The following is a 13,838-nucleotide window of genomic DNA, read 5'->3' as shown; positions in this document are numbered from 1 at the left end:
TAATGGGAGCGTAATGCAGTCATACAGTTTAAGCCAAACACTATACATGTAATAGCAATGTAGAAAATGCTATTCAAGATCATCTAAGCATATTCTTTGTTTCAGATTTGCACTTTTCTTTGGGAGGGGTGAAATAAAGATGTGTTGGACGTTTACCGCACAGAAGTATGACAGTTACTTGTCTGTTTTGATCATGTTGAGAATGAATTATAAAAGCTGCAAGGCTGCTGTTTGTCATTCTTATTGTAAATACTTAATTAGATTCTTGGTTTTGACAGATGGGAGGAACATTGTTTATTTAAGACTCTTATCTACCATAACTCCCAATCACTCTGACAACAACCCAGAAGGATTTAAGCTTAGAATGGATGAGTGTGTTTTTATTTATTAAATTTTTTTAATGACCCATTTGGCTTACAGTCCTGTTGCTATGTGAGTTCCTTTTTTTTTCTTTTTTTTTTAAAATAATGTAGCAAATTTTATTAACTAGTGCTTCACCAGACTGGGACCTGAGTCACACTGCTGTGACTGCAGAGAGAATTGCTCGTGTGTCATGTGTCAGAAAAGATGAAGATTCATTTTTAAACTGAGAGCAAACTTTCATTATTCTTTCAGAGCAAGCTGTCTGACCTCACTATTTCAAAGTTAACACGACTCTAAGTGATGTGATTAAATGAGCACATGGTTTGGCATCTTTTTCACTAAATACTTTAAACGTGTATACACACACACACACACACACATGTCTGGTTTGCTATCCTCGTGGGGACATCCCATTGACATAATGCTTTCCCTAGCCCCTTACCCTAACCCTAACCATTAAAAATGAATGCCTAACCCTGACCCTTACCCTAAACCTAACCATAACCTAATTGTAACCCTGACAGTAAAACCGCATTTTGAGTGTGAAAATTGCTTTCAACCCCGAGGGGACCTGGATTTTGGTCCCCACGGTGCAGAAAGTCCCCACCAGGATAGTAAAAGTCAGATTTTGGTCCCCACCAGGATAGTACGAACCCGTACACACACACACACACACACACACACACACAGCCATCTATCCCATGCTGTTATGAGTTAAATAGTGTAACTAAATTTGCAAGGCAATTTCTAATTTAACACTCTTTGTTATGGTAATTATAATATAAAAATCTCCCGTTGTGTCGCTGCAGAGGTTTGATGAAGTGCTTTTTCCTCTTGAGCATCTGAGCAAGTGTGTGAATTTTTCAAAAGGTATTTTGAGGATGTAGGTTGCGGGGGTTGAGTGTTGCAAGGTTGACAGGGTTTTAATTCTTTTCCTTCCTTCCAGTGATTTTGTTATCTTCAGTCTAATTTGGTTAGGAAATCAGCCAAGAGCTGTATCAAAATGAAGCCTAAACATACGTGAGGTTACAATACCTGCACAGTTGCAGCGTGTGTGGCTTTATGAATAAAGTTTGTTGTGAAAAAATGTCTTCAGAGTTGTGACTTGCCGCTCCTTCTGAATGACGTTCCCTTTGACTTTTGAATTCTGTTTGAAGTGGAGGCAATTGGTTTTTTTTGTAGGAGCTTAAAGGGGGACTTATTGGATGTTACAAACTTAATAGACTCCCTGGTGACTTGAGCATTCCATATTCTCTATAAAGATTTCCTCTCTAACCGTCCAAGGATTTTTGTATGTTCGAAAGCCACTTGATGTGAGAACTCGGGCACTGATGTTTTCTTTATTATGTAGCGTTTCTTCTCTATCACCAAACAGCATAGATAGGCAGCTAACCTGAGATGCAGCCCATTAGAATTTCATGTCCTGACAGAACAGAGCTCAAAAGTGGTGTCTCTTAGAAACAACATCCTAGAATTGGGAACAAAGTAAAACATTTTAGCATTATATATTTACACCACCTACCCCTTCCTTTCCTCACTTTTCTGTACAGCTTTTCATGTTTAATATAAATGTTTTGCTTCGCAACCTCATACTTTGCGGGGTCGATTTCTTGTTTCTGTTTCTCCCACAGCCACGTGAATCATTTCACTGGGACTGTGTACCAGAGTGTTTTGCTGTCTCAGAAGCAGCCTCTCAAAACTATAAGCATGGATGAGTCTGTTCAGCCCAACACTTCTCCTGCACAGTGGCCAGGTAAATCAATCAAAACAAACTTTTCACACCGAATCGTACGTTGGTTGTTTTCAGTAAACAAGAACAACACACTTAAGTCTTTACCAGCTCAACCTTGCTGTTTGTGACACGCTGCAATAAACCCTTTGAGTTTTTTGCAGTTGTAACTTATTCAAATCTTGTCATCGGTATGCTGTTTTATTTCTACGTCACACCAACATGTCACATGTTACACACATGGTTATGTTTTAATGCTTTTGTCTGAATAATTCACTTTAGCTACCTGCGCCACAGGTAGAAAGTACAGATTAGTTGATCTGATTAGATTTTCAAGTACTTTCCTGCATTAATTTGCTTTTAAATGAGGAAAGACTGAGATTTTTTTTAATTAATTTATTTATTTCAATAATGAAACTGCTTTTAAGCTAACAAAATCCAGTTGAAATTTCATAAGTGGTTTGCAAATGTGTTAAAGACGAATGTGTCATTACAAATCTGTGCAAATTAATTAGCTAATGGACTAAGAACACCGACTGTGAGCCTGAAAACTCAAGAACGAAGCACTGCATAAATGTCTTAATATCACAGGTCTTCCATACATAGGGGATTTGATGGGATTGTGGTGTTCCCTACTGCACAAGTTTCTAAATTAATAAGATAAAAACTTTTTTTAAACTTCTCTTTGAACTCTTAATTATGAACACTATTAATAATGTGACCATGCATAGCATAGCACCGTTCAGCTATCTTAGTGAGGACCTTTATTGACATAATGATTTCCCTAGCCCCTTACCCTAACCCTAACCATTAAAAATGAATACCTAACCCTGACCCTTACCCTAAACCTAACCATAACCTAATTGTAACCCTGACACTAAAACCACATTTTGAGCCTCAAAAAGGCCTTCAAACATGTGAGGACCGGTGAGTGTGTCCTCACAAGTGACTGTTGGTTCTCACAAGTATAGTAGAATGCAGAATGCATCTGCAGGAGCTGCTCAGCCATCAAAACCCATGCCATGAAGCTCCCAGCTCACAGTTTTTGTTCTGATGTTAATGGAGGAGGAGATTTGGAACCAGCAGAGCGTTGGCAACTTGCACACATAATGCACCTCAGCATTCAGCAGCCTCGCTCTGTAGCTTTACATGGTCTGCACTGGCAGAGTTGCTGTGGTTCCTGAACGCTTCCACTTTGCAGTCAGACAACTTTCTGTTGATTGTGGAATATTTAGGACGGCAAGAAATTTCATGGACTTGTTGCAACAGTGGCATCCTGTTACAGTACCACGCTCAAATTCCCTGAGCTCTTTCGAAAGACTCTTTTTCTTTTCTTCTTTTTTTTTTTAACAAATGCATGGCTAAGTGCTTGATTTATTGCACCTGTCCCAGTGAGACTAAAAACTAAAGTCAAAGATTAAGAAGTGTGGCCTAATACATTTGTCCATGTACTGTATATGATGTCACCAGACTCATTTAAAACTTTAAATGTATTACTTACTTTTTAGTATACTTCTATTTTCCATAAAATGTTTCTTAAAATACAAAAAAGAATGCCATCTGTGGGGCTCAATATTTTACTCAGCAATTAGCAAATGTAGTTTTTAAGTGTGTATTCAGATTCTGCTGTCTAAATATCTTCTCTTTTTCTTTTTTCCCCCCGCTCTCCTATACTCGTTCCTCTCACCAGGTATTGCCTCTCTGATTCGTCTGTTGAGCTCAGCAGGTGAGGAAAGCCAGCCAGGCTTAGCTGTGCTGCTGTGTGAGATCCTGACTGCTGTCTTCCTCAGTCTGTTTGTTCACGGCATGGCCACTCACTCCTGCAACGAGCTGTTTCGCATCATGGCACACCCACTCAACAGCAAGCTTTGGGTGACAGTGTTTGGAGGAGGCGCTCGAATCCCTGTCATCGAAAAACCCAGCAGTCCAACAAGGACACCCCCACCAGGTGATTCATTTGGAGGATCTAGTTTCCTTTGTGACACTGGTGTGTTCTTCTGAAGGTGACCTTGTAACTATAAACCACTTTACTCCTGTTAAATTAATTGGACTCTTAGCGTAGTGAAATCCACCAACTTATTTGTGTGGGTGTGGGTTTGCCTTAGTGCTTGCTACTCTGTTTGGTAGACCTGATATAAAGTTACTGTAAATATTTGGAAAAAATCTAGGCGCTTTTTTTTTTGTATATGAGCACAATCAGATGCGTTTTAATGGCAGCTTGAAAGGGCGATTTAACACACTCTTAACTTTCTCTCAACACTTCAGCCTCACCAAGTGGCACAGACAGGAAGTCCAAACGATTCAGGCTTCTCTCATCACGTAGCGGATCCAAGGAAGAGTCTGGGATAGAGAGGGAGGGACCATTGAGTCCAAAGCACCATGTCCCTGTTGTGGAACAGGAAGCTCCCTCTATCTTTAAAGAACAGTTCGTCCCTCCAGAGCTCAGCATTTGGGATTACTTCATCGCAAAGGTAATCCAAATATTAGTAACAGTGGTTAAGAAGTGGTTTTAAAACATAAGCCTGCATATCTGCTCTCATTTCTGTTGGGATATTGTTGCATCTTCAGCCTGTATTATGATAGAATGACATTTTAATATAACTTAAATGTATTGTAGAGGATGTTAAATTAAATTTTGTAAGTTGTCTCTTCTTTCCTTATACGGTGTTGTTGTTGATCTAAACAATTTTTTGTCTGCCTTCTATTTTCTTGCATTCAAGCCTTCACTACCACTGTCAGAAAACAGAGTTGATTATGACTCCGAGGCGAGCCAGGGCAGCGAAGATGAAGACGACGACGACGACGATGAATATGATGATGTGTTTGATCCCAACTCACCGCAAAGGGAGCATTCAAACCACAATTCGTACAGGTATTGGCACAGCACTGAGTGCATATTTCTCCAGTCAGTGACTCATTTTTGAGCTGCCAAGATTTAACCTGAAGCTCTTTACAGCTGCTTGTCTTTTATTTATTTGTGCTGCCTCTAAATTTTTCTCCACTCTATCTGAATAAACCTAAATGTAGTTTTTTAAAGACTCTATTTCGGTTCTAAACTGGTTTCTTCTCCTTTTAAGTTGGTGTTTGATGCGGCTGGCCATGGTTCAGCTGGTGTTGGCCAATCTCAAGTCCTTCTACCTTACGGCAGGATATGATTTGTTAGGTAAACACTAAAATATACGCCAGCCCCTCGGATGTACATCCAGGATGTAAATAAGCACTGTCCTATTTCTTACTGCTTGTCTCAGCTAGTCTTATTGTCTTCTTTTTAACCACAGATCTGCCTGTGGCCTCTCCTTTGTGTCACGCTGTGCTGAAGACGCTGCAGCGGTGGGAGCAGGTGCTGCAGAAAAGGCTGGAGATCTTCGGGGGCCCCCCTTCCAAGTATATCTCCACCCACCTCCATGATGAAATTGCCACACCTGGCCCCGCCCTCCTCAGACACAAAGCCCTATTTGAAGCATCAAATACCCCTTTCAGGTATTGAATCAGATTTTTTTTTTTTTTTTTTTTTTAACTTTTTTTGTCTTGTGGTTTGTTTATTTATTCATTTTTTCTCTTGTGTATTCACAAAGGTCCTTAGTCAATGCTTTGCATTTTCCCCATGTTTATTTCCACAAACCTGTTTATGTCAGTACTTCTTCATATATTTTTTATTTATTTTGGCATGTAAATGAGGTGGCAGTGATTCAGTTTGTGGCCTGGGGTAAAGTTTCCATCTACAGCAAAGTAAACGGATCAGCAAAAAAAAACAATATTCCCTGCTTGTGCATGCAGCTTAAGAGGAAAGTGCCCAACTGTCCCTGCATTGTTTACATACAGATTCAGGCTATGAATCACAATGAACAGCAAGTACACCTCTGTGTACTGCTAATGTATACTGCTAATTAAAACACTGTCTTTAACAGCGTCCACATGAGTGGAGAAAATTCCGATTGGCAGTTCTAATAAATTCATTTGCAGAGTTCTTAGTGGACTACCTCATAACTTACACAATTTGCATACTGAAGGAGAAAATAAAGAAAAACATCAGTTAATTTGGTTTGGGAAAAATGCTAAATGAAAATTTGTATTAAAGGTATTATTAATAATAATTAAAAGCGAAAGTAAAACAAAAGAAAGGAAATGGCTAACCTAATAATCCATAAATAAATAAATGTGGATAATTAATGGATCCAAGTCATCCTCCCTGCCACTTAGTGAACATCCAGCTGCAACACTTTCGCTAACATCTGTTTCAGAACAGCAGACACAAGGATAAAGACAGATTAATTACTGTCTGTTATTTACTTTTTTCTTGTTTAACTGGCTACTGTAAGATAGTAAAATCCCAATTTTTGTGATAACTCAAATATCTCTTATCTTTAATAAATTGTGGCATAAATAGAAAAATATTCAATAAATTCAAACAGAAATCAGTTTTTCTCACTTTTTTTAGACCACCATTTTATCCATGTGCAGACTGACCCCGGTGGATACCACAGTAACATAGTCCATGGATTTACTGTTCTTTGAACAACATCATTCGTGATTCAGTGAGCATCTGGTCGCTGTTGAATGTTAAATGCACATTACTGTTGACGATGTTCCTTTCAGGTCCAGCCACCACTCGGCGCTGCCAGTCAAACGTTTATGGCACTTTTTGGTGAAGCAGGAAGAAGTGCAGGAGACCTTTATCAGAAATATCTTCACCAAGAAACCGAGCACACATCAGGTATTTACATCATATCCCCCTGCTGCATGATTGCGTTGCTGGCACATTGTAATCATAGTCACTGAATAACACATTAACTATTTTGATATGATAACAAAATGCATCATTCCCAAGCTAAACTGCATTATTGTTGCTTTTACATCCTTGTTATACTGTTTTTGTTTTGCATGCCAGCCTCTTTTTTTTTTTCTTATTACTGCCTCCAGTTGCATTATTTTCATTCAAATAATTCCACCTTTTTTGATTAACAGCACAATAATTGAGTCTCTGTATGTGTTTGCATGGCTTGCCACTGGTGGTGGTTGCACTTGTGTGTGTGTGTGTGTGTGTCTGTCTGTCTGTGTGTCCACCCTGTGCTGCTTCCCCTGTCATTAAAGTCGGTTGAGGACCAGACTGACAATATGAAATGTTCAGGGATGGACGAGACAGGAAACAATCAGGTACTGCTTATGATGAATTTTTGCTCATGATGTTGCAGTGGGATGGGTTGCTGATCAAACCTCAGTATCTGTTGCAATATTTAACCAACTGAAAAATCAAAAACTGAAGCTCGTCAGCAAAAGCTTGAATGCAGTTCTTGATGCCTAAGATTGGTACATACGTCGACAGTGATGGATACTGAAAGACTGCGGGTGATCAAATGCCTTGCAAGTATAGCATGCTTGCGAGAAATGTAACATTCATGTCAGATGTTGTGTAAATTTTTTACAAGTTTGACAAGTCGGCCTCAAAAAATCCTCTTACATTTATTTGCTCGTTTTTTTTGGTTGTTTTTTTGGTGTGTGTGTTTTTTTTATATATATATATATATATATATATATATATATATATATATATATATATATATATATATATATATATATATATATATATATATATATATATATATATATATATATATATATATATATATATATATATATATAAGTGAAAATCACTGTCGCTTCAAGGCTGCTTAATTGGTCACAGAGTTTTATAGTTTATAAGGGACTTAAATATGAGTTTTACATATTGTCCCTATGACACAACTGCAAACTTAAAGCTTTGAAGCCTGCAGTACCTTGCCGTTTTGTTTTTCTTGTAGCATGTTTACTAAGACGTGCATAACAAAGTAGTATGTCTGAGTTGACAAGACCCCTCTTTATGCTACAGTCACACTAAGGAAAAACGGTTGTTGGCGATCGGGTGCAGAGAACTTGCAGTCTCATTGCTTTTGAAATCGGTGTCAGTTTGCTCTGAGTTTGTGATAATACTGCAGTTGGAATAAATAGGTAAAGATCACAAGTCTCTTGATGTCACTTGCAAATTTGTTGCCATCTACAAAGAAATTCACATTAAACATTAAGTACTTACATTCAGAGTTCAGTCAAAACCTCATAGATTTGAAATTCAGAAACTTCTCTATAAATACTTACAAGCTGTGCTTTTCATAGTATAACCAAAATACAACCAGTAGAGTAGAAGTCGAGAGTCAAAGAGGCGTCACAGGTGAGTTGTACTCAACTGAGTCTGATTGACTGCAATGTGTTGACAATGTGTCTGCATTTAGAAGTTAAATGCCAGTTATTTGCATCCGATCCAGGTTGGACTGCAGTTGTTTGGATGTAATCTGTACAATCAAAATTTTTGCTCAGTGTTCGGGGGTTATACACTGAACCTGTGGGATCTGTTGCATTCATTTACCAACAGCAAAAACATTCAATGGTTTCTAGTCGCAGGGAGGTTGCTGTCCTACTTTTACTCTAGTGTGGCTGAGCCATTATACACTGTATGAAATGTAAATACCATATGAAACAAGACCGTACTGTTAAATGCAGATGTGCACATTTTACGTCTTGAACCTGTCACATATTATCTTAAATGCTAAAACTGTGATCAGGACCAAATTACAGTACATGTATTTTTAGTGCCATGTACCCTGAATGCTCTTGTCAAGAGTTTGATATTAATCTTGCATTTAGCTGTCTAAATATTCATGTGAATGTGAACCATAAATTTTAAATTGCACTGTAAACTGATGCTTCATAGAGGTTTTCTAATCTTCTTGCTCTCACCATGCAAGCTCCCATATTATAGCTACTCCATTTGGCTCAGTGTTAATTAACCCAGTCTCTCTGAGGACAAGCTATGAAGCTGAATAGCTTCTGATTAATGGGCCCAACACTGTCGCAGTGAATCTGCATCCTACAGGGATTATGTGCTCGGCAAAAATGGCAAACCACCATATTTAGATTTCTGCAAGTCAAGTTATATTTTATTCCATCCGACAGAAAATGACATGGTCTTTTCCTCTCGAACGAATGCGGTGAAGACGTTAATTCAATCTCATGCTTAGAGGATGCTTGTCTTTGGCATCAAAGTGTAACATCTCTATACAATATCCCACAGGATCACAGTGGTACAGTGTGTACTTGTGCTTATTGCTGAAGGGTTTTTGTTCTCATGCTGTCTAATGGCAGTAGCCCAGTTATGCTGGCTGCTGTATTTAACAGTGTGGCCTGATGCACTGAACATGGCCTTTCCCAACCCTAAGGGCAAGACAAGCGAATACATAAACATAAAATACACAAATTGCATAGCAGAGAAAACTGTGAGTACACTTACCTAGATTTATGAGCATCATCTACAGCAAATAATTTGATAGTTCACTTGTCAACCCTTCTCTTGTCGGGTCATTGGTCCTGTAGCATGAAAGGAAACTGAAATTATGGCGGATATTTGTCTGCAGGAAATGTTTCAGTTGTAATGATTGAATCTCCGTGTGTGTGTTTTGTGTGTGTGTGTGTGTGTGTGTGTGTGTGTGTGTGTGTCTGTGTGTGTGTGTCTGTGTGTGTGTGTGTGTGTGTGTGTGTGTGTGTGTGTGTGTGTGTGTGTGTGTTTTCTGCTGTCTGCAGACTGAGTCAGATCTGGGCAGCCCTGGAGGAAAAGCACGCATCATCCACAAGGAATCTGACATCATCACAGCCTTTGCCATCAACAAGGTAACAATTTGCTGACACAGATGTCATCGAACAATATGAAGTACTATGAGAATGCAAGCGTGCAGCCTGTATTGGTCAATTTAATTAAACATTTAATATAAGAAAATTACCATTAAATTGATTTAGTAATCTCTCTCTTTAAGAGAGTTTTTGGAAGGATAACTAAATAAACACAAAGTTTCCTCAGTGCAAAAGTATTGAAATCATACTTTATCTATTGGAAAACTGTAATACAAACAAAAGTTAACACCTTAAATAAACTGATAAGTTTATTCAGCTTGTTAAGTGTGAGGTAACCTTTTGTGGGAGTTAGACATTTAATGTGATATACACCCCCAGGATAAGAATCTCGCCTCCAGAAATCTTCCTTAAGAATATTTGTTTCTCTAATCAATATTTTCATGTGTGCAGGGGGTCAAACATTGTTGTCAGTTACGAGGAAGAACTCGCAGAAGATACAGATACTTCTAACAGTAGTTTGTGCAGACCAAAGAAGGAGACTAATAGGAGGATTGGACTAATAGGCAATAAATATGTCAGTGTTGCATTTCTCAGGAGGCAAAAAAATCAAACAAGTAGCTTTACCCCAATTGTGCATAGTGACAGATCGATCTTGTGTGGTAAAACAAAAGTACCACTTACCAAATTAAGGAATATGTATTGTGAATATGGGGCGGGGGAGCTCTTCCCTTTTCCCTTTGATAAATAATGTATGATTATATGTAATTCTTACAGGACTTGCTTATTGCAAATCACGATTTACTCTTTTCACATTTTCACATCCATATCGGATGCTTTGTTTACATGCATTCGTCGGTGCAAACTAAATCAGACTGACGTGTTCGCACTCTCAGGGCTGCAGACTAAAACGATGACAAACTAAAGTGCAGATTTTGATTGTGCAAGTCTTTTTATCTTCTGTGTTTTGATTCAATGGTTCGGACCTGGTATTAGTGAATTCTTCTCAATATTCATCTCTGTTCACATTAGTCTACATTAGTCTGAGCTGTGTGTTTATCCAGAGTGCTGCATTAGTACTGGTTTCTTCTAAAAAGTGAAAATGGAAAAGGGTGGTTTTAGTGCTGGTGAATCTCTACATTTCAGATTTGGCACATGCATCCAATCCAATTTTATTTACATTGGGACTCAGCATATTTCCCATACCCCAATCCTCTCTGCGCTCACTTCTCTCTCCGTGTTTCTCCCAGGCCAATCGTAACTGTTTAGTCATGGCCTCAACACATGACATTCAGGAGTTGGATGTGTCATCCATCTTGGCTACTCAGATCTTGACATGGATCGATGATGACGAGGCTGAAGCCAAAGGGTAAGACAGCAGTCTGCTTTTTACATATATACAAACAGCCATGAGTTCATCCAGAGTGCCATCAACTGTTCACCCTCGTGCCAAAAGAGCAAAATGTAGGCGTGGGATAAAGAAACTTTAGATTGTGTACATGCATCTGCACTGCTTCTCTCTGTGTAGCACAGAGAGTATGTTTTTATATACAGAATTATAAATATTAGCTCACAAATCACGTTAGGCGTTAAGGTACTTTGCAGGTTTGTTGTTGAAACCTCTGTGGATATCAGTCCAGCTGTTGCAGGACTCATTGTTGCTAATGATGGCTCTTTATGACTGGTTTGAACCAGCCAGGCACCTCATCTTATCACATATATCACTTCTTTTTCTTTTTTTTTCCTCTAAGTGTGGGTGGTGACGACTTCCTGGTGGTCCATACACGCGATGATTTTGCCGCCCTCCACGGCACCACGCCGTACACCCACAGTAACCCTGGCACTCCTATCAATGTGCCGTGGCTAGGAGGCGTGCAGACGGGCAGAGGTGCCGCCGTGGTAAGCTCCGAACCTGGATTTATACAATAAAACAGCCAAATCACAAGGAGTGCTGGGATTTTTGTTGGGTTCTTTTGTTTGTTTTGTGTTTACATATAAATAACATAATTGTGACTTTTGTTGTATAATATAGGGCTGATTTCAAAAATGTGCTACTGTTTTAAAAGTGCTACTTTTAACATTTGCATTTCACCAAAACCTGATAAAACAGTTGTGAAATTAAAGTTGGCTGAATGTTCGCCGGATTATCTAAACAAATAGATTTTTGCAGATTTCTGTTGTTTTGATGTTTGGAAACGATCAGATGTAATATCAAGCACAGTTTTTCACAGTTTGGTTCCATGAGCTTTCATTCACTACGCAGTGATAATGGGTTTATAATACTCCCTGCTGCTTTTGTGTAATTAATTGATGTTGTCTGCACTTTTTGTACTCAAAGCAAAAATCCTCAAAGCATAGCTTAAATAAATAATTCATTTTTGTCTCTGTCTATTTTGCCAAAAGCGTTGCGGCTGCTAACATTAGCTCCTCTCATTGGCTTACTGAGGAACTGAGATGGTGTTGTGAGATGTATGAATCAAACGTTTCTGCTGTTTTTGTGGAAAACTGCTGATTTTTACCGAGCGCAGGTTTGCTTTAGCAGGAGGGAGATAATTTGGTTCTTGTGGTGTCATTGAGTCAAGTAGTTGTGAGTCATGTTTGTTATTTCAGCTAGTTAACTTATTGCTCCTGATATGCAGACTGGACAGTAAGAGCCACTTTGCATCGTAAGTATTTTACCAACCAGTCAGTTCGTTCAGTGTCGGAGTGGAGTATATTTTGAGATGAATGATAAATGAAATCCTCGATAGAAAATACATTGCCATTAATTTCAGCCTCTCTCAGCCAACAGTCATGTTGCATATTTTCACTCTGATATACTGAGGCTCAGTAGGTTTTTCCTCCTATGATTATAATAGAACAGCCTTGTATTTATTCTTTAACTTCAAAGCAGGATTTATTATTAGCTAACAAATTGACACACGAGAACTCTAATACTTGTATCAGTTTGGTATCAGATGATGAAATACAGTAAATACTAGGATGGTCTCTGTTGACTAATGTGAACGGTGTCCTCTTTCTTTGCTTAAATGAAGGATGTAGTCAATGTGATGTCACCCAGTGGTTTTGGGCACCAGATCTGGCAACTTTTTCTTAGAGACAGAAGTGATTAGCTCTGTGTGAACGCTAGGGAATATTTAATTGTGTAAAAATATATACCAGATGAGGATGGTAAGATATGGCGCTGCCCTAGTGTACTCCTACAGTTATTTATTAACTCTCATATTACACATGCCAGAAGTTTCAAATAATGGGTTCACTGTATGAACATCAGTTTCTTCAAGCCAAAACTGAGCATGTAAATGCTACAGTTTATGAGGGGCAGCCAATCAGAAGAAACAGTGGCCTTTAAAGGAGAGGAGTAAACATGGAATGCACCAAGATAAAACTGCTCAAAATCCTCCTTTATTTTATCATCTTTTTTTTTTTTTTTAACTGATTATTTCTGAGTGCAAGAACGAATATGGAGTTACAAATGAGTCACCCCTGAAAGAGAGCGTCAAACAGGAGGGAAGCAAATAGAGCAGGGCTATATGACCAAAAATATTTATCACGATATACATTTGAAAATTTGCGATAACGATATAACTGACAATATAATTGACACGAGACAAAATACTTTACAACTCCACAACTTTATTAGTGCAAAAAAAACCCATCAATGTATTTTCACTTAAACAAGCAGCTGTTTTTTATGTGCATTAAAGTTATATAAAAATTTAACAGTGCAAATGCAAATTCCTTGCTGACAGTTTAACCAAAAGGCATTTCCAGTGGAAACTGGCCGACATATCCTCAGCATAACCATGTATAATATCCACAAAACTTAAAAAGAGGTTATACACACACAATACGGTAATATTATGTTGAAGCACAGTACGTATCACTCCGCGAGGCTCCTGCCTGCGATAGCCGTAATGCTTCGACAATCCATCAAGCGGTGCGGCTTCGTAGCTTAGCAAAGTTGTACTAAAACATTTGACAGATTTTCGAGCGCCGTGTACCACATAAAATCGTTTCGAGGTCAGTAAACACAACCAGAATTCATACATAAGGCACACGGGATTATAAGGGGCACTGTCGATTTTCAGAC

At 38.6% G+C, this 13,838-nt stretch overlaps 1 protein-coding gene across 3 annotated transcripts in view; it reads left to right on the top strand.

Annotated features, from left to right (window-relative positions):
* Nucleotides 1-13,838, top strand: part of LOC134639189 (dmX-like protein 1) — a 62,204-nt gene that overhangs the window by 39,381 nt on the left and 8,985 nt on the right. For 2 of the 3 annotated variants that reach the window (XM_063490293.1, XM_063490292.1), the window contains exons 34-44: nt 1,995-2,116; nt 3,783-4,040; nt 4,358-4,563; nt 4,813-4,964; nt 5,170-5,255; nt 5,371-5,572; nt 6,689-6,806; nt 7,184-7,246; nt 9,701-9,787; nt 10,996-11,114; nt 11,497-11,644. In XM_063490293.1, the coding sequence (XP_063346363.1) occupies nt 1,995-2,116; nt 3,783-4,040; nt 4,358-4,563; nt 4,813-4,964; nt 5,170-5,255; nt 5,371-5,572; nt 6,689-6,806; nt 7,184-7,246; nt 9,701-9,787; nt 10,996-11,114; nt 11,497-11,644 (1,561 nt within the window). The remainder of the gene's footprint in view (nt 1-1,994; nt 2,117-3,782; nt 4,041-4,357; nt 4,564-4,812; nt 4,965-5,169; nt 5,256-5,370; nt 5,573-6,688; nt 6,807-7,183; nt 7,247-9,700; nt 9,788-10,995; nt 11,115-11,496; nt 11,645-13,838) is intronic. The other variant, XM_063490294.1, reaches the window with a different exon arrangement.

Source organism: Pelmatolapia mariae, linkage group LG12 (genome assembly GCF_036321145.2).
Source record: "Pelmatolapia mariae isolate MD_Pm_ZW linkage group LG12, Pm_UMD_F_2, whole genome shotgun sequence".
In the NCBI taxonomy this organism is placed as follows: domain Eukaryota; kingdom Metazoa; phylum Chordata; class Actinopteri; order Cichliformes; family Cichlidae; genus Pelmatolapia; species Pelmatolapia mariae.
This window is presented reverse-complemented; position numbering and strand designations above follow the sequence as displayed.